The sequence below is a fragment of the Cordyceps javanica genome, chromosome 3, assembly GCF_051103115.1.
Source record: "Cordyceps javanica chromosome 3, complete sequence".
Lineage (NCBI taxonomy): Eukaryota > Fungi > Ascomycota > Sordariomycetes > Hypocreales > Cordycipitaceae > Cordyceps > Cordyceps javanica.
Genome location: NC_139297.1, coordinates 1,506,763 through 1,527,223, shown reverse-complemented (window position 1 = coordinate 1,527,223; position 20,461 = coordinate 1,506,763). Strand labels below are relative to the sequence as shown.

At 55.5% G+C, this 20,461-nt stretch overlaps 5 protein-coding genes across 5 annotated transcripts; 4 read left to right on the top strand and 1 right to left on the bottom strand.

The window, feature by feature from the left end:
• Positions 1-4,117: 4,117 nt before the first annotated feature.
• On the top strand, positions 4,118-5,896 carry V2A60_004682 (uncharacterized protein; the record flags this gene model as incomplete). Its single annotated transcript, XM_083255999.1, has 1 exon — positions 4,118-5,896. One exon carries the CDS (start codon positions 4,118-4,120, stop codon positions 5,894-5,896), a length of 1,779 nt encoding a protein of 592 aa, XP_083112125.1.
• A 1,729-nt stretch (positions 5,897-7,625) lies between these two features.
• On the top strand, positions 7,626-8,837 carry V2A60_004681 (uncharacterized protein; the record flags this gene model as incomplete). The annotated part of the gene is made up of 1 exon (XM_083255998.1): positions 7,626-8,837. The coding sequence occupies one exon, from the start codon at positions 7,626-7,628 to the stop codon at positions 8,835-8,837; it is 1,212 nt and encodes a 403-aa protein (XP_083112124.1).
• Positions 8,838-11,956: 3,119 nt separating this feature from the next.
• Positions 11,957-13,679, top strand: V2A60_004680 (concanavalin A-like lectin/glucanase domain-containing protein; the record flags this gene model as incomplete). The annotated part of the gene is made up of 3 exons (XM_083255997.1): positions 11,957-12,206; positions 12,296-12,601; positions 12,655-13,679. The coding sequence occupies 3 exons, from the start codon at positions 11,957-11,959 to the stop codon at positions 13,677-13,679; spliced, it is 1,581 nt and encodes a 526-aa protein (XP_083112123.1).
• A 587-nt stretch (positions 13,680-14,266) lies between these two features.
• V2A60_004679 (FAD-dependent oxidoreductase) lies at positions 14,267-15,724 on the bottom strand (the record flags this gene model as incomplete). The annotated part of the gene is made up of 1 exon (XM_083255996.1): positions 14,267-15,724. One exon carries the CDS (start codon positions 15,722-15,724, stop codon positions 14,267-14,269), a length of 1,458 nt encoding a protein of 485 aa, XP_083112122.1.
• A 1,125-nt stretch (positions 15,725-16,849) lies between these two features.
• On the top strand, positions 16,850-19,539 carry V2A60_004678 (uncharacterized protein; the record flags this gene model as incomplete). The annotated part of the gene is made up of 4 exons (XM_083255995.1): positions 16,850-17,191; positions 17,286-17,720; positions 17,791-18,349; positions 18,455-19,539. The coding sequence occupies 4 exons, from the start codon at positions 16,850-16,852 to the stop codon at positions 19,537-19,539; spliced, it is 2,421 nt and encodes an 806-aa protein (XP_083112121.1).
• Between the last annotated feature and the right edge of the window lie 922 nt (positions 19,540-20,461).

The following is a 20,461-nucleotide window of genomic DNA, read 5'->3' as shown; positions in this document are numbered from 1 at the left end:
AAATTGGAAACGGCTGCGATTTTGTCGTCGTTGTTTGCTTGATTCCCTTCCCTCCCCCCCCCTCTCTTTTGCTCTTTTTTGCCTTTGCTTGGTTTCTTGTGCGTTACAATTGAGCTGCCAAGGGAATTTTGTTTCGTTTTTATGTACTTGATACATCTTCTATCTTGCACAAGCCGCCCCCCGCCCTCCCCTTTCTTCCAGGCTGGCAGCTGGATCCAGCGCAGCCCAACACACCAAGTTGGGCAGGGCTGTGACGCTGATGAAAGGGAATTGAATAAAAGAAAATAAAATGAAGAATAAAAAAAGAAAAAAGAGGGTCTTCTTTTCATATGCCGAGCGCGCCACAGCCTTGGGGCCTTGTCCCAGTCCAGTCTAGTCCGAACAAAGTTTCGCTGTTCTCTCTCGTCATCTTATTTTTTTATGCATTTTTTTTCATTTCTTGTGATAAGTACTCCGTAGGTAGGTTCTGGCCGATTTCTTTTTGTTATCCAATATGGCAAGGTAAAACCGGCCCCCTTGTTACCACCACTCGCCCCGGCTGGTCCGTTTTTATGCTGCGCTGGCATCACTCTCTGCCCATGGCGGCGGCGCCGCAGACAATGCGCAACAGGTACCTACTGCTACTGATACTAAGGCACTTGCCTACTCCACCGTCGTCGTCTCACCAGTCTCTTCTTGGGGTGGCATGGCATCTTTCTCGAGAGTCCCCCCTCCCCGGGCAGTTGATATGTGTGTCTTGCACGAGCCTGCAGGCTATTTGCTCATGGATTTTTTTGGTCCCCCCCCCCTCCTTTCCCATCGAGGCCCTGGTGTTGATGACAATGAAAACAAACTTGGAGAGATTACAGCATGCACCAAGAGAATTCAAGAAAAATAGAACAGCAAGAAAAGAGACATGGCGTGCATTTCTTGTCAAGCCATGACCGCTCGTTGCTGTGCTACCCAAGCAAGGTACATGGCATGGCATGGCATGGCTGGCTGGCTGGCTGTCGGTCATGAGAAGCAAGGCATCTGCGATGGCAGCCCAAAGAGACTACACAGGTAAGTACTTGCACTCGACGCACCAGTTCATAGAGTCCTTGTACTGGAAATCTTGTTTGACCGGTTACTCGAGCAGAGTTTACTCATTTTATTGTATTTTTTGTACTTCTCTCGTCCTCGTCCGTGTCTTCGTGCCTCCCATCATGTCCGTATCGCTGAGCCCGCCCAGCATGACTCTCTTTAATTGGTATTATTAATTTACATTTTCCTGCCGACAAGTAACAGCCCAAAGCTTTTGAATTTCGTCCCTTCTTACTTGCCACCCCTCCTTCCCCCCTCCTATCCATTCCTCTATGTCCCCCCCATCGACGTTTCACGACAGTGACGAGGCGCGACCCGGGCCGAGGCCGCCGCGCGAATGGATGGTTGTGGCAGAAGTGGGAAAGGGCAAGGAAAGAAGAAGATGGAAACAACAGGTTTTTTCTTACTTGCTTTCCTTTCTCTTCTTCTCAATGGCCCTTCCTCTCTGTGGCTCCGTGGTTTGCTTGTGTCAGTGTGTGTCCGGCATTTAGCTGCAGTAGTGCCCAGGCCTGCATGAGCTTGTGCCAGAGACATGCAGCAGTCGAGGCATACGACATGCTTTTTTTCTTTTCTTTTTCTTTTTTCTTTTGCCTTTTTTTTTTTGGCTTTCGGGTGTACCCCGTGCTTGACTGTCAAGCTGTGTCTATGTGCTCATTGATTCATTCATTCCAATGCCAAAAAAAAAAGAAAATGAGACTTTGGTACCTGCCTCCACCGCTGTAAAACGCTGTGCGCAGCATGTAACTGACACTCTTCATTACTCCTGGGCTACTGATAGCTAGCCGGCCAGCTGCCTGCCTGCCTGCCTTCCCCTACTTACTTACTTACCTAGCGACGACGTGATTTACTCGATTTGTTCGATACTTGCATGGCTGTCGACGACCTCATGGCGCGGGACGCTAATGTATCTCGGGCGCAGTGGTGAGCTGGCTGACTACATGCCTCCCTACCTACTAAGGCAGGCAAGTAGCAATGTAGCCGTAACCGCTGGCCTGCCCAAGCTCACAGTATCCGGGTAACCTCCATACCGACCTGCCTGGTACTACTGGCTTGACAGTCATGTCATGTCACTGGTTTCCATCTGGCGCTGCTACGTGTCTCTGTCGCTGGGTAACTGCGCCACGGGCTGTATTCACTCGGTCGCTCGGCGACCTGTACATGTGTGTGGGCTGGTAAGTAGGTAGTTACTGCTGAGTGAGTAAGTAAGTTGGTAAGTAAGTAGAGCATGTCATCAAGTGGTGAGTATCCGTGCTTGGGTACCTAGTACTGAATACCCAAGTACCAGTAGCGCGAGCTGTCGTGCGCTGAGAAACAACCCAGCAACTAAACTGTCTGTGGCACCAGCGGAAGGTTGCCTCCCAGGTGCGACGCGCGCAAGGACTACTTGGTAGGTAGTTACTTACCAGTTACTCGTAGCCTCTGCTGCTGCATCCGCTTGTCATTCACGCATCGGGCCACCCTTGCCTAGTAAGTAATAAGCATCATCATCAACCCCGTGCGTGCGGGCTTGTTTCGCCCGTTGCACCTGGCTCTCAAACTGACACGGTGCTGCTGCTGGCACTGAGGGACCAGGTGCCCTTGGTGCTATGTACTCCGTAGGTACTTTGCCTGCTGAGCACCAAGTAAGGTACTTGCCTCTGTCGCCTGGTAAACTCCAACTGCCCAAAAGCACCGTCGTACCCCGTACCTTGCGCCTCTCCTCCATCTCTGCCTTTCCCTTTGTTAATTGCCTATATATCCGTAGCAAAATATGTACTTTGTACTTGCCAGCAAGTCACCTCTGGCAACATCTCAGCCCGCCCACTCCCATTCCCACTCGCTCCTGCTCCCGCTCCCGCTCCCACTGACTTGCGCTCCCTCGCCCACGCCCAAGACCACTGCGCTGGCTGGTGGTTGCCTCACCGATACCCGTTTCCCACAAAGGTACCTAGGGATAGGTAAGTGGTACTTGCCTGTTTCTCCTCCCCGACAACGTACCTAGGCACCTACTTACTCGTTACCCAGTACTTACCTTAAGTTACTTACTGGTTACCCAAGTAATTGATCAAGCAAAGCGGTTATTAGCAGCACATCGACCGCTGCCACCTCGTTACCTTCCCTACCAGTAGCTAGTACTTAGCTATTAGGTACCTAGCCGCATACTGTAGTAGCTGTAAGTTAAGTACTTAGCTACTTCAATCTGTACCTTGCACAGGTATATGTGTAGCGTTGCTGTCGTCGTGTTATCCCGTCTTGTCTCGTCGGCTTCACTCGCTCGCTGCCTTGCTTGCGGCCATTTTCCCATTTCCGTATTCATCTCCCTCTCTCCCTTTACCTTAAACTATTATTACATCGTCCTCTTCCTCTCCATCTCTCTCCATCTCTTCCCCTTATTCTGACTTGCCCCCCTGCCTCTCTCGCTTTTGCTCTCTCCTTCACCATCTCTCTCCAGCCAAGACCCCTGCACCCTTCTGCTGCCCATCTGGGCCTTGCCTGGCCCCTCTCGTCTCCGTCATTGCCCTCTGGCCACTCATCGCCTCTCTCTTCTTCTCTTCCTCTCTCTCTTTCTCTCGTGCCCTTGTGAGTCTTTCTGCCCGACCCCACTTCGCCGACGCCCACCCAAACCCGCTCTGCCCCAGCTCCCTCACACGTCCCGTCCCTTCCCTACCTTTTTTTCTCCCATTTAGCTGCGTGCTGGCTTGCTCGCTACCTAGCCCAGTCCTCTTTTTTTCCCTTTCCATTTAATTTTATTTTGCCGCTATTCCTCTCCTGCCCTCCCGTCACCGCCCATCGTCCACCCTTTGCGATTTTGTCGTTTTTTCTAACGCTTAATCGCTCGGCCGCCTCAGTCAACCCTCTTACATCGTTCTACCTCTTTTCTTTTTTGGAATACCGCCTCTCGCTCGAATACTTTCGACTATTCCTGCGCATAAACGCTTTGCACCAAAAAAACATCACGCCATAGTCGTTGCGCTGTCCCCCGCCGCCGTCGACTGGGGAGACCGTTTCGTCCCCTTCCAGGCGCTGCCTGACCTGACCTTGAGCGTCTCGACGCTCCTCGAACTTGTTTCTCGCCATGGCTCCAGGCGATCGTCATGTGGCCTACGTCGAAGATGCCAACGATGACACCGGCAGCTCCGTCGAGGGCACCAGAAACTACGCCCTCTACGACGAGATGCCTCCGCCCAAGAACCGTCCCAACGTCGGCAGCAGGATCGTGACCGGTTCCTCCTCCAAGCGCACCAGCATGACCGAGTCCGACTCGGCCCGCTCCTCCAACAAGAGTTTCGACAAGCACAGAGACCCAGACGCCCGCCGCGACAGAACTCGTCCTGTCGATTCTCGCCGTGCCTCCCAGCAGTACGACAGTGACCGCGAGCGCGAGCACCAGCGCCTGCGCCACGAGAGGAAGGCCCGCGAGGCCGACGCTCGTCGCGCCCAAGGCCACTCCCCCAAAGAGTCTTCCAAGAAGACGAGACCTACTGTTCAGCATGGTCCTCCTCTCCCGATGCCCAGAGGTGTGTCGGACGACTACCCGCGCTACGCCTACCAGCAGCCCGCTGCGCCTGCTTCCAGGCCTCGCCCGGCCTCGAGGTCTGCCACCTACTATGACGGACAGCCATACCCTCCTCCGCCGCCGGGCGGCATGGTCTGGCACCATCCTCCTTTCCCGCCTGGTCACTTCCCTCCAGGTCCCCACGGTCCTCCCATGCCCTTCCCGCATCCTATGCACGACATGTCTCCTCGTGCTATGCCTCCGCCCTCCCCTATGGGCATGGCCCCCCCTGGCTACTTTGTCGGGCCTCCCCACCCTGGCTATAGTGACCACCTCAAGGCCAGGTTCGAGGCGAGACCTCCCTCTGCCATGGGTGCCTTGGGTGGCCCCGAGCGTATCCCCCCAGGCTACAGCCCAGATGAGTACGGTGATGATTCGGCACCGACTATCTTACGTCGTCCTGCGCGCCAGTCCAAGGGTGAGGCTGAACGTCGAATGATGCCGCCTCCCGACCGTATGCCTCAGCGCACCATGTCGGCTGCGCCTCAGCATAACGGTCCTTACCGCCCCCCCGGTCGCCCTCAGGTAAGCCAGCAGCCGAGAAGGCCATCCGTCAACAGGCACTCGGTCAGCCTCGGTGATGATTACGACTATGATGAGTATGATCCCGGCAGCGAACTATTCCAGGACCTGTCCCCGGAGCCCTCTTATCGTCAGAGGCGCTACGTGGAACCGGCACGGCCTAGGCGTGGCTCCCACATCTACGAAAACGTCGACATCATCCCGGCTGGCCGGCGTAACCGCAGGGCGTCTGCCTATGGTGGCCCCCCCCGCGCCGCCGCCAAATACGAGGCCCGGTACACGGATTCCAAGATTCGAGATGCGCAGGATTATCAGGATGCCGTCACTGGGGGACCGAAGATGCCGCTCACCGCAGAGATGCTGCAAAAGGCAACTCGTGGCAACCCCGGCAGCCAATCCACCCGCAGCAGCGGCAGCCGCGATGAGAGTGAGTATCGTCGCAGCTACACCACCGGCATCACACGCTCATCATCCGGCAACGGCACAGAAGACGTCACCATCAAAGTCGGCGAGGCTGAGTTCAAGGTACGCGGCGGGGCAGACTTTACGTTTAGCTCTCGAGCTCAATCGCAGCAACTTCGGTCTGGAAGTGACCAGTCTAGCACGGTCTTCCAGCTCGAGGATAACCGCGATCAGGAGCGAGAGCCACCGCGTATGACTCTGCCTCATCGAATCCGTGCCCCTAGCCATTCCGAGCACCGACCTCGTGGATACACGTCTGGATCTTACCCGTCGCCCTATGAGCATATGTACGCTGAAGGCAACAACTACATTTGATTGTCCCCCTGGCGGATGGCCTATAGACGACTGACACTTACGACCATTTATGACGACACGACCCATTTCGCATCATGACAAAGCATGAGCCTTGACTACGACAGATGAAGACATTTATGACCTGCGACTCTCATATCGATCTACCCGCTTTTTTTTTTCTTTTTTTTTCTTTTTTTTTCTTCTTTTCGGTTATTTCTCAGCGTTGTTTACTTCTGCTTGTACTCTGTTGTCCTTGTTTCGCTGGGCAGTCTGGTTGATGCCGTGCCGAGCGAAGCAGTTATGATACCCACACCTAATTATCGAGGACGTTATTCGGAGTGTATAATGGAGCCTGGCAGTTGTTTTCTCTAGATTGACGGATCTAGGGAGCTGTTAAGGTGGCGGGTTCTGTCTGCCGCCTCTCATTTCTCATTTCTTTTCAAGTTGTTTTCCTACTTGTACTGGCCATGTGGTGCTTGTTTTGTTCAGCAAATTCCAAACTACGCCAGTCATGCTGGTGTACGTGTCGGAGTTATTATCTTGTACGATGAGAGCTTGGGGGGCGGTGACGCGGGTTTGCCTTGTGCAAGGCCGCTGCTACGCACCCGGACTGTGTTGAACAGGTGCTTTCATTTGTTGTTATTTTTTTGCTGATACAGCACATCGCCATATTATAGACTGTACAGGCGGACGGGGTTCGCGCCTCTTTACCGTGTGCCTGATGGTGTGGTGGCTGGTGTCAGCCGGCATCATCACTATGAGGGTATTCTCTTGGTTTCTTTCTCTGTGCTACGGGTTAGACAAATGCTTTTTTATCTTGTTCCTTTTCCTTGTCCTTGGTTCACAACTTTCCTTGGTTCGAAAAAGGCTACGGCATACTACAGCAAAAAAAAAAGGTTGGAGCGATATGAGCGATGGAACTTATGACAGATGACAGAAATAAGACTGATAATATATCCTGTGCGTGTCGTGAGCATTGATGAGAGTGACGTGTGAAGTGACTTGTGATGCTTGATTGCCGGATTGGGTTGGGTGGTGACGGATGGTTGCCTGGTCGAAGCCCAGGCCCACTTTAGTGTGTTTACTTGGAAGTTGGACTTGACCTGGCGCGGCGAGGTTGGAAAAAGTGTGCATCAAAAACTGAGCGTTGCACAGCAATGAAAAGAAATTATATACTTTGATAAACTATGTTTGATATTGACGTAATACTTTTCTTCAAAAGAGTTCTCACGTACGCGTGAGTTATCTGCCATGTCTCCAGAGCTGGTGAAGCTGCCTTGGAGCTGGGGGTATATCCCAGCCCAACCTCGCTACTTGCAGGCATTGCCACGCCCAGCCACCCCATCCTCGTTTCTGTAGGAACACCGGCATCCTAGCCGCCCAGTCGTCGTCTCCCCTTCTGCCCACTGATCATTCCTACATCACTCTAGTTACCTGTCATTCCCCCAAGAAGAAGACTCCCACGTTTCAAGCAACAATCCAACTTTACTTTTGCTTCATTCCAGTCGCACAGCGTCTTTTCTCTCTCGCCTCTTCACCCACTTGTGGATCATCTCCCTCACCCGCAAGTTTAAATACCGAATTCCCTGTATCTGAACGTGCCTTCTTTGTTAAGCCTGCGAGAAGGGGCCCGCATTCCACGACATTTCAACTCGAACAATCCGCCTCTTTATTCCCCGGCCCAACTAGACTTTGATCCACCGCGACTGGAACGAAATCGGTAGATCTTCTTCGAGCGGCACAAGACACCATGGCACCGGTTGTGGCGCCACTGCTTCGCCGGGCATTTGCGGCCGTCGGTGCTTCTGCTCTTCCGCCGCCATCGACACTCGACGACGGTGCGGCAGACGGTCCTCTGGGGGATGCGACACGCATGCTCGTCGCGCGAGACACACCCAGCAGCACCAAGCACGACCCATCGACGGGCGTGCTGGACCCCCACGACATTTCCAACGTGGGCTTTTTCGTCCTCTTTGCGCTACTGGGCTTGGCCTTTGTGGTGGGCGCCATCTGGTTCTTCTTCTGGGCTCGGAACGGCGGCTTCCACTTCAAGGAGACGGACTGGGAAGACTACAAGACGGCGGTGCTGCGCCGTCGGGGCCCCAACGGCACGCTGCTCTCAGGCGCAACCGAGTCGACGGATCTGGGCGGCGGCAGCGTGTACAAGGACGTCGCCGACGACGGCAAGACGACGATTACGGAGAGCACGGGTCTGAGCGGCATCACGGCGGGCGCGAGCGATATTGCGGCGCGGGAGAAGCGAGAGGAGAAGCGCGTCAAGAGACAGCGAGAGCGGGAGCAGCGCAAAAGAAACAACAAGAAGCGCAGCGAGGTCTCGAGCAGCAACGGGGGCGGCGAGTACGACGAGAAGCAGCACAAGAGACGGGTCGGCGAGGACGGCGAGGTGCAGGACGAGGTGGCGGAGATGAAGGCCCGAGACGAGCTGCGCAGCTACCGCCACGAAAAGGCGGCGCGGGTGGGCGGCCTGAATAAAGAATCTGAGGGCTCGTCGTGGGACGGGTCCACCAACCCGGCGAGCAGCCACACGGGGACGGAATCGGAGCTGTTGCCGAACAAGCAGAGCACGCCGACGAACACGCCGACCAAGGACAAGAAGCGGAGCGGTGGCGGCATCCGCAAGGTGTACTCGACGGCGGACCGCAATGCGGACCGCGAGGCGGAGCGGAACAGGGCCGAGGCGCGGCGTCTGCGCGACGAGGCGCGCAGCACGCACCGCCGTGATTTTTCGTTTCAGCGCGCGGAACCGACGGACAGCTTGCTGAGCGGCAGCAGCAGGAGCGAAGTGACGCTGAGCGCGGGCGCGCAGGGGAGCGAGCTGGGGACCAAGAGCTACCACCACCCGCGCCCGGAGATCTCGCGGGCGCAGAGGGAGAGGGAGAGAGAGGAGAGGAGGGCGAGGCGGGGAGGATATCGACGCGGAAGGGGTGACGATGAGTTGTAAAGGAGAGATGTGATGGTTGTGGCGATTCGTGAAGGTTGTGGAACTGAGGATTTCGGAACAGATGTAACAAAGCCGTGATGGCATCATGATGGAAGCGACATGCGCACCAAGATGGAGATGACGATTCAAGGCCCTTTTATGAAGGCCACAATGGAATGAGCCAGATTGATATTTGTAGATTAGCATTGAACGTTGACGTCCTTGAACTGAATAAACAAGTAGTGAACAAGAAGAAATGCAGACATGTGATGATTTGCAATGTGATGACTTTGTTGCGGTATTGACTTGACTCTCCGGTACGGATATTCCAAAGCAGTGATGCAAAAAGTCATGATGGGATACATCCGTCCGTCCGTCCGTCTGTGCTATATTGGCATTCGACAGTCATTCGATGGTTTTTTTTTCTTTAGAATAGATATACAAACAAAGATTGATTGGCGTGCCCATAAATTATTGGTTTATTTATTATTATTATTTTCATTGAAAGAACGGGATATATCAAACATGGGAGGAAATCCGATGGGCCGATCAGAGAGGGAAACACACACAAGACTCAAGCGCGGCCAGACCTACCAAGTACTAAGCAAGCAGGCAGTGGTGATGGTGGTGGTGGCGGTGGTGATGTTGCACTGTCTGCGTCAAGATTGTAGCGCCGGAGATTAGGGGACCGAGGGGGTCCGCGTTTAGTATGCCGTGGGGTTGTGTGTGTGACATTTTGAAGTATACATGCCTATAAATAAATACGCTTGATTCCAATACCATGTCGACGAAGACTTTTTTTTATTTCTATTCCTTCTTTGTTTTTGATTCTTCTTGATTTTATTTTATTTACTAATTCTTTGTCTTTCTTCATTCTTTGGGCAGAGCTGTTGTTCATGTCCACATTTCTTTGACCTGGCCATTGTTACCTTGCTTCACAAGCGATTGTCACTGGAGCGGGAAAAGCGCCCCGCTCGAAATCGGGGTCTCTCTCTTGTGCGCGCCCCCATATTAATAGAGAATGCCTGTACGGAGCACCCACGTCGCATTCCAAGCCCGCTGGGGGCGCCACTTGATTGATTGTGTGTGTTCTGTCCTATCAGTACGCCGTTGCTGTCTGAAGGACTCACCATGGGCTTGGGAAACAAAGACTAGGTGCGATTCTGTGTCGCTAGGCTTCTTTTTTTCTTTTTGTTACCTTTTGATACCTTTTGATACTTCTTGATAGTAATTTATTCCCTCTTTCCCTTCTTTTTCTTTCTTTTCAGCTAGCCCTTGTCTTGCACTGAGCATTGTGTGCATATTTCTCTGCATGGGCGATATCTTGTCTGTGGGACCAGCCATCGTTATCATCATCATCATCGTCAATAAGGGACCCAACTTCTACTTACCCTCCTGCTGGATGGGGCCACTTGCGTTCTCGCCCACTGGGCTGGACCACTGCCGCCGCCCACTTCCGTCATCGATACAAGGAGAATGAGGAGAGAGAGAGAGGAGAGACGGCACGGAGAAAGTTGGGTGTGGGGCGAGCAAGTGCCCGACGACAACTTTCTTGGACAGAGCCAGTCCAGGCCAGGCCGTTTTTCAAGTACTTAAAGTAAGTAGACTGGCACATCTGTATTTGTGTAGGATGCCAAAAGCGGAACATGAAGGGGGAACATCGTGAAAATGATGGTACATACCTGCTGCAACAAAGAGAATCTCAATGCCACGGCTCGTTTTTATTTTCCTGCTTCTTTTTTTTTTTGGCGCGCGTCAGCTTTTTGATCAAAAGCCGGACAAGACTGACTCGCCCGCCGACAAGCATGCGACCAAGCCAGCAAGTAAAAAGCAGGCAACCAGGAATAAATACTTACTTTTAAGTACCTTCTCAGTAAGTACCAAGTAGCCGCTGTGAGGCTTTGTGTCGTCTTGTTTGGCAGTGCAGCCTGTGGCACTGAGGAGTGGGTGGTGGCGCCACTCGCAGCGCCTCCCCACCGCCCCTAAACCCCCCACACCTGCAAAGCAGTTGCCCGCTGGAATCTGGAATCGGTGCCGAGTAGCATTGTCGTGATGGGCGGCTGCAAGTACCTACCTTCCTACTAGTAGCAGGTTTGACGTCTGCTCGCTCGCTGGAACTACCTCTGCTGCACCACCTACCGCCCATCATCCCCCACCCCTCCCGATCCTCCCTGTTTCAAAGGTACCTAGGTTGGCACATATTTACCTACCTGACACGGAGTACCGAAGTAAGTAGCAATCTTACATTTTCGCCAATCGTCTCAGTGTGCCCTCAATAGCTACTTACTATCGAATTCTCTTAGAATATTCAGAATTCATCTCGTACTTGTTTGAGTCGATGGTTTTTGGAGGAATTTTTTTTTTTCAGAGCAATACAGCCCTATCCGGCCTCAATACATCCTTGGGCGTCGTAGCACCTTGTGTACTTGCGGGTCAAACTTAGCCTAGGTACTCATCTACCGTAGCGGCGTAGGTACCTTGCCTGGCAGGTCTGCCTGTGCCTCGCCTTGGCCGTTCTTTGCCTTGGCCCGGCCTGTCTGTGGCTCGCCGAAAGACTCTCCGACGCTTCCACGCTTTCCCTTTCTCCCTCCAAAACAATCCCCAAACCAATCGTACCAAATTCCCTTCCCTTCGTCATTGCCCATCCTTTTCTCCCTTTGCTTCTTCCCTTTGCCCATCTCCCCCATCTCATTGCTCGACGACTCTTTTTTTTCCCTCTTCGCCGCTCTCCTCGTCCTGTCCAACTCTCTTCTTTGTATTGATCATATCCCGCCGACACTGTTTCGCCACTGCCGCCCGCTCGTCGCTCTCTCTCTCTCTCCGTCTCTCTGTTGTGTCTCTCCCCCCGCAGGCACAACCCAAGTCGTCACTCGCCGCCGCACCACCTGAACGAGCAAGACGCCAGCGCCTCGCCTTTCTGCCACTCGTCTCTTGACTCCCGCTGCGGCGGTGCGTCGTCCGTTTTTGCTTTCCATCTCGATATTCCCCGTACGAACTCTCAACGCCTCTCCGACGAAGCCAGTTCGGCGCTCTCGTCTCGGCTGCTGCTTGCCTCGAACAACGTCACGCGCGGCTGCTCCAGCCCTCAGCCACCACCACCACCTCCCACAACAACACCCCCGGCTGTCGCACCGCCCGCCATGGCAGATCCCTCGTCGGCCCTCACGGGCGTCGTCATCGGTCTCGTCTCCTCCTTTGGCTCGATTCTCCTCATCGGCCTCGTCGTCTTCGTCTTCTGGGCCTCGGGCTGCGCCGGCTCGGGCCGCATCCTGCTCGACCGCCTCGGCCGGCCCGGCGAGTACGATGACGAGCAGGCTTTTCTGCGCGAGGAGGAGGACGCCCTCGAGACAATGGATGACATGGCACGTACGGATTATCTGAGAGCAAAAGGTACGCCTCGCCCCATGCAATGCCCGTTCATCACTTGTTGGTGTGTCCATGTGGCATCGCCCAGACTAACCATCCTTGACCTCGCGCAGCCTTTGTCACCGCCAACCCTCCCGAGTCCCTCCAGACCGACATTTCGCTTTCGCAATATCTCGCTATCCAAGAAAAAGGCGTATCCGCCTGGGAGTTTGAGCCTGAGCTCGAAATTGCAAACTGCTTCGTCGAAGCCCGTACTGAAATCGAGTTTTATGATTCCGAATGCACCGTCATGTGCAACTTGCCCGTCCCTAAACAAAACGATGTCTACTACTGGGAAGCCAAGATTTACGAGAAGCCCGAATCTACCTTGATCGGCATCGGCATGGCCACCAAGCCCTATCCCCTCTTTCGTCTGCCAGGTATGCCGCACATGTATGTCTACGTCTCAGCGTATCTCTCACTAACTCGTCAGGCTATCACAAATACTCGGTTGCCTACCACTCCAACGGCTCTCGTCACTACAACCAACCTTTCAGCCAGATCCCATATGGCCCCTGCCTCGTTCAAGGCGACGTCGTGGGCGTCGGGTATCGACCCCGGACCGGTGCCATCTTCTTTACTCGCAACGGCAAGAAGCTCGAGGAAGTCGTCCACGGTCTCAAGTCGCAAAATTTCTTCCCGGCTGTCGGCGCCAACGGCCCGGCCACGGTCCATGTGAATCTCGGTCAGTCTGGCTTCGTCTTCATCGAAGCCAACGTCAAGAAATGGGGCCTTGCCCCCGTCACTGGCAGTCTCGCCCCGCCACCCCCGTACGGCTCCGAGCAGGGCAGTATTCTCCTGGAATCTGGCACCAAGGACGGTTATGCTCCACCCCAAGGACGCCGTCACGGTCATTCATTCAGCGGTTCCGTTTACAGCGTGCGTGGGGGGCAATCACCCGCCAACGTACAACATGGTCGAACACGCAGCGGCAACTTTCGGATACTTCCCACCAGTCCTGGCCCCGTGCGCAGCCCCACTGACATTTCCCTCGCTCAACTCGTTCGCACTGATGAAGGTGGTGAAACCAGCAGCTCTGCACGGTATCAGTCGGAGGAAGAACATCACGGGGAGAATCCGCTACACCTGCACCTGCTGGATGCCACAAACCCGCCACCCGACTATACGAGCCCTACCGGTTCCGAACGCGACGAAGGTAGCCGCCGGCAAAGCACGGACAGCGATGACACGCCTCTGATTCAAGTCATGAATCGCAGCCGCGGCAACTCGGCTGTCGCACCCGGCACAACCGCCAACGACCCCCCGGTGCCGAGCTACAGCGACGCTATCGAGCAAGGAGCAGGTCAGCACAGACGGGAGAGCTCCGATTCTGACCGCACGGCATCGGATGGGGTGGAGGGTGAAGAATCCGAATCCGGATCCGACGATTCCTCCAACACAGTAACACCTCTGTCCCAGAACCCTACATCAGAAGCCTCAGCACTGTGCGGGACATGACTGCTGAACGACATTTTTATGAATATATTACAGCATACGATGCTAGGCTGGCATTATCACCATATGTGTGACCAGCCGTCAGCATAGGCATTCGGAGTTTTTTCTCGTTACAAAGAGGAGGGAACGGAAATCTTGTCTTTTCTGCAAGCCAAATTGATGACGCGATTCTTTTTGTCTCGTGTTTTGTCCTTTTTCTATCGCACTGGCGCTCGGGAGTTTATCAACAACACCTTTTTTTTTTTGTATAGCATGTGGAAATCACTCACTCTTTCAATCCTCTTATATCACTTGGGATGTCGAAGCAAGGTCAGGAATACTGATGTTGATGCTTGTGAGATTGGCACAGGGAACGTGGTGTCGAGGCGGACGCCGTAATTGTAGCAATGCACTCGTTATATTGCTCTCATCCATTTGAAACTGAACGTGTGATGTCTTGTCAGAAACTCACGAGCATGGCCAGATTCACAGTGTCTTGTGATTGTGGAAGCGGGTCAAGTGCTTATTTAGCTACCATCGTAGACCGCTACGATGTTCGAACAGCCCTTCAGTCTGCCGCCCGCCGCCACCCCAGAATCACCCGACATGTTTCAAAATTGGACAGGTTTCAGCTCCTCTGGCGGCTTCATACCAAAGAATCGGACGGCTCCTTGGCTGCTCCTCTCTACGGCCTCCACCACCCTCTCCACCATGGCCTTTTCGTACGCCGCCAGCGCAGACGGCGACGCCGTCGTCGAGGCCGTGGTCGCCGCTCCGGTCAGCGCCTCGCACAGCTCCAGCGCGTCCTGGAACGCCGAGTTGGCGCCGACGCCCCCGACCGGCGGCATCGGGTGCGCCGCGTCCCCGATGAGCGTCACCGGCGCGCCCGCCTGCCGTGGATGGTCTCGCCTCCTCAGCCTGGCCCAGCTTTCCGACAGCCCGTCCTTTGTGCACGAGACAAACGCTAGCGTGGCTGTCGTCGTCGTCGTCTTCGTCGTGCCACCCTCGTTGATCTTGTTGTTGTTCTTGTTGTTGTTGTTGGGCGGAGGTGGCAGTGCGTCGCCCACGATGGCGCGGACGAGCGGCTCGTGCCAGTCCCGCATCACGGAGCGGGCCAGCTCCGCCGACTCTGCGCCCGAGAGCGCCAGCAGCGCGTCGAGACCACCGCCGCCGCCACCACCGAGAACGTGAGCATCCGTCACGTCTTCCCGTGTGCACAGCACCCAGTAGATGTAGTCCCGCGGCGGTCGCACGGCGAACCCGGGCCGGCTGCGCGCGGCGGGGTCGAACCGCATCACCTCGAAGAGCAGCCGGGAGGGGTCTTCCCGGTCGTGCGCGGACGTAACAGGCGGCCGCGTCGGCTGCGACGGCACACTGGCGAGGCACATGCCGACGAGACACTCCTCTGGCAGCGCGGCAGCGGCGGCCTCGGTCAGGTCCGTCTTGCCAAACACGGCGCGGCCTTGGGTGTCGACGAGCGGAAAGCCCAGCAGCAGCTGGCGGCGGACGGCCGAGCGCACGCCGTCGGCGCCGACGAGCAGTGTGCCGCGCTCCGCGGTGCCGTCCGTGAAGCGTACCTCGACCACACTGCTACCGGCGTCCGCCTCATGCTCCACCAGCTGGTAGGACTCGAATTTTTTGCCATACGAGATATGGCCCTCCTCCTCCAGTCCCTGCAGGAGAATGTCGCGCAGCACCGCGCGGTCCACATTGTACATCTTGCCACCTCCACCTCTGCCATCCTGGGTACGGGTGGCTCCCGGCGGCGGGCCGCGCATCACGGCGGCCTCCAAGTCCACCCTGCCCGTCAGGGCGTCCACCGCGTGGCCCGGAACGATGGGGTCGACGGCCGCCGTGGCCTCGAGGGCGGCGAAGAGGTGCGGGGGCAGAAGCGCGGCGAGGGCGGGCTCGCCGGCGATGCGGATGCGGTAGCCCTGCGCGCGGGCCGACGGTGACGGGTCGCGCTCAAAGACGTGGAAGGGGATGGGCGGGACGGCGCGCAAGAGCCCCTGCGCGAGGGCGAGGCCGCCAAGGCCGCCGCCGACTATGAGGACGCGCTGCTGCGGCATGGGGATATGATGGTGGTGGGGAGCGGGGGAGGGGGGCGTGTAGGTTGATGTGAAGGCGTGGTGTAAGTCGACGCGAACGAGCAGATGCTAATTACTTATCGAGATGAGCCGCATTTCTAGGACAATGGTGTATTGCATGGAAATGTCTTGGCAACGCGAGCAATCGCATTTTATAGTAGTTGTTGCAGCGCAGACAAATTTCGGGGCCCGCGTCGACACGGTAGTTCCTCCGGGTGGTTTCCCGTTGTCGCCGGTGCCGAGTGCACACAGGTTCGGTCCCGAGGGCCGGTCGATGGCGGCGCCCAAACCGGTCAGGCTGGGGGGCGGGGCGAGAAATCCGCAAAGGTTGGACAAGGGTTACGTCGGTCTGCCGGTCATTCTCGCCGAACAAGAAAGGTACGGCCCAGTTTCACGCTGCCGCACAACCAGCGTCAGCCAGGTAATAAATGTGCCGATGGGAAGGGGTGACGGTGTTGGATGGCCCAAACCCTGGAAACACGCTACAGCGCCGACAGCCCGTTAACAGCGCGAGGACGTTGCACTCCTTGGGATGCCTTGGAATGTACGGATAGAGTGTGGTGCATTGTCTACCTTGACCAAATCCCTGTTCTGGTCATTACTTACCCCCCGGCTGTTTTGTCTGTTGTACACTGCTATGGCTGCCTCCCCTTCATGTGTAGCTCCTGATCGACAACAAGTAACTTCATAATAAAGCACTGGTCTTCACAAGCTTGTAGTGGAATAGACACGTCAATCCGCACTTACGCAACTGCCGTTATAAACGACGGAAACTCTGATCGACAATATCAGGCATCAAACAGACCGGCTCACCGCCTGCTATCTGTCCTCAAGGTGCATAATGCTACAGGGTAGCCTACCACAGCGACTGGCCTTTGAGCGCTGGCCAACAAACAGCAGTAGTAGAGTTTGCCGCTATGGCGTCCCCCTAAAAGTCCCCTGTAACCACACCCGTTTTACGCCTGAAACCAAGCTTAAATCACGCCCAAGGGTGAGTCACATGACAGCGCGGGCCCTGTTAAGCAAACAACGGCGTGCATCGACCTGTGCTGGTCGCCGCGTCGCGCTCGCAGGGCGGCCTTCGTTCCTGGACGCAAGACACAAACCATGAAAAACACTCCAATATCACCGGGGATGGCCCAATTGGCACCCAAAAGTCGGGAACGCGCTGTGGCTCTCGCCGCCGCGACCCTGCTCTGCGAGCTGCTCATCCAGCGCCTGCTCTCGCGCCAGACGGAGCTCCCGTCCGAGGCGTTGGCATGGCTCCTCCTGCCCTACCTCGTCCGCGGCGGCCAGAGGAGCGGCGGCCGCGGCGAGAATGCGCTCCCGGCGACGGCGACGAGCATCGCGGGAGGCTCGGGCAAAACGAGGTCCGGCATCGCACTCTTTGCGGCGGGCATCGCCGTGGCGTCGTTTTGCCGGGCGGAAAACGGCACATCGCGCTTCTATGTAAGTCGGCTCCTCGGCATGCGATACTTTACCTCTCTCTGCCACGGATAATGCTTACATTCGTTTTTTTTACTTTCCTTTCTTCCTTCTACAGCCTGCGCTGGTGCCCATCCTGCTGATGGCGCAACGATACCTGCAGGTAGATATGGCGGATGCGACGCGGGGCGGCAGCGCACGCGATGCGCCGGCCATGCTCACCTCGCTTGCCGCGGCTTGCATCATTGCCGCCGCCGCGGTGCTGGACCTCTTCATATGGAACCTGGAGAAATTCATCTATGCAAGCCTGGCGCTGACGGCGATTTCAGCTGCGTACATGACACTCCTGCCCCAGAGGCGCCGAAACGGAGGCGTCATTCCGCCCGTCAGGGTCGAAGAGGACATTGGGCAGCTGTCGCAATCTGTCCTTGTCGGCGTCGCATCCGTCTTCGCCATCCAGACCCTCGTGTTTGGTCTCACCACGGGCTCCTTGGTCAGGACCCTCGCTACCGGCGTATTCAAGTGCTTGCGGTGGTTTTTCGCCATACAACTAGTAAGCCCTTCCCGCGGCTATTGATTGGGGGCGACTTCTTTCTGTCAAGATTTGCTAACCGTATGAGCAGACTCGCGATACGCCATGGACAGCTCTTCCATCCATGGGTGTCTTCACTCTCATGGCAGGACAGAGCCCCTTCTTCCAGTCGTCCGCCTTTCGGCCCTTGCTTCATATCTCATTGTCTGGCTTGTCCCTTGGACAGGTAATCTGCGCGCTTCCCAGTCGTGCAAAGTCACGATCATCGCTCTGGGTTTTCATGCTTGTGGCCCTGATCCCGTACGGGGCAAACATTGTCGCGATTAAACGCGCCGAAAGCGCCGTACGGCATACGTTTGGAGGGAATCGCGAGCACCCCGTCGACATCTTGATGCACGGGGCCAGGGCACAATTCAACGGTCTGCTGCATCGGCAGTCCAAGTCTCTTGAGGAGGCGCAGGCCGAGTATCGTCGGCGGTACAAGATCGACCCCCCTGCTGGGTTTGAGGCCTGGTATCATTTTGCGGTTGCACACAAATCACCCATCATCGACGAGTTTGATCTTATCCACCAGTCAATCGCACCGTTTTTGAAGCTCAGCGGGGTCGAGCTCCAGCGAATCATGGATGCTGCGTTCTATGCAGATGGGAGTGAGGTTTGGTCGTGCCAGTACACTAGTAACGATACGAGGGCTAGATGTAATCACCCCCATCGATTGTACGATCGACACATTTCCTACTTATTCGAAGCCGTAGGCAATTTTCCTGGAGCAGAGCTGCCCGACGTCCGGTTTTTAGTCAACCATCTCGACGAACCAACCGTCGTCCTTCCAAGCGAGAGGACGACAGAAGTACGGGTAACTAACCTGTCTGGCCAACCAATTTGGGCGAATATTACAAAAGCGTGCGCAGCTCATCAAGTTGAGAATTCCCACGCAAAGGACGAGAGAGAATCCTACGCATTGCCTTTTATCAAAGATGCGGCCTCGGCCATGGATATATGCCGACATCCAGAGTATGAGCACTTGCACGGCCTATTCATGAGCCCGGTCTCTTTCAGACTGACTGAGGCATTGGTACCCATTCTTTCCGTCGGAGCCCCCTCTACGATGGGAGACATCTTGATACCCAGCCCGGCATATTTAGAAGCCGAGTTTGTGTACGACGCAAGCGTGGAGCCCGACTTTTACACAAAGACGAACAACCTATACTGGGCGGGCTCAACCTCGGGGGCTTTTGCCCATGACGACGGATGGCGAGCCTACCATAGACAGCGCTTCGTTCAGTTTGCGCAAAACCTCGGCAGGGAGCAGTACTATTACCTGCGAGAAAAAGACGACGCGGTAGAGCGTGTCCCGTCATCATTTTTAAACGGCAGGCTTTACGATGTGGCCTTTACCCGTATATTCCAGTGCATCACCCGGCAATGTCGGGAGCAGCGAGCATTCTTCCCGCCAGGCGCGTGGGCCGATAAGGACGCCGCGCTCAAGTCTCGGCTGGTGTTTGATCTCGACGGCAACGGCATCAGCGGACGCTACTACAAGCTGCTGGCGTCCAAGTCGCTGCCGCTGAAGCAGACCCTCATCCGCGAGTGGCACGACGAGCGTCTCGTGCCCTGGGTGCACTACGTCCCCGTGAGCCAGAGCCTGGAGGAGCTGCCCGAGCTCGTCATGTACCTCACGTCGACGGAGTCGGGGCAGAAGAAGGCCAAGGAGATGGCGGACAAGGGCCGCGAGTGGTACGCGAAAGCCCTGCGGAAAGAGGACATGGCAATTTATGTGTATAGACTGATGCTGGAGCTTGCACGGCTGCAAGATCCGAAACGGGAAGCGCAAGCATGATTGCTTGAAATTTCAAAGAATAATGTACTCCCCCATTGATGACCTGCAGCAGCTTGACCGAGCAGGATGGCGCTCACGAACGTAATCGCATATTCTTCAGACGATCACTCGGCGAGCGGTTCAAATGCAAGCCGGTGGTGTTGGCCAGTTGCCTTCATCGGACAGAGCCGCCTTTTACGAGCCGTGCTACTGTCGGTCCATGCTTGCCAGCAATCACAAACTGCACTAATACTTATCAAGGCCTGCTAGCAGACATATTTCTTGATTTTCCATGACATGCCACGTACTACACCATGGAGTTGCCCCAAGTCAAATGCTGTCGACGCAAGTCATTTGAATGCACCACCATTGACATCGCTGCAAGAAAAATCACCCATGATGAACGTACATGTGATCAAAATAGTTCTTCTAAAAGAAGCATCCATACGGGTCCGGCTTGGGCTTGTTGTACAAGGACGGCGACGAGGTGCGGTGCGAGCGCGTTTGTTGAGTCGAGTTCCACAACTAGATGGGAAGAAGTGCAGAGAGTCAAAGGCCTCGAGTGTCGAATCCAAGATGCACGCGTATCATGGTGCTGGCGGAGTCTGACTATCCTTTACAGGTGAGACGGCCATCAGATATAACAGTAGTGCAGATGGAGGCTTGGTTGCCCCTTGTTGCATGGGACCTTTTGACATTGGAGTTTTACTGAAACAGCAAATCAAACCGTTGGCCGACATTTGTTTGCTATTCGTGCATGGTACTCGACCGTCATCCTGTGTCGCATTTTTCGTTCTCATGTGTGGGCTTCAACACGCGTTCTTCATCTCCCTTATTCTATTATGCCCTTTTTTCGCGTCTAATTTTATACGTATGCAGAGCGCAGGCTTAAGTCATCTCTCGCGGTTCTTTTCGTCTGGGAGTGGACGACGTCAAAGAAAGA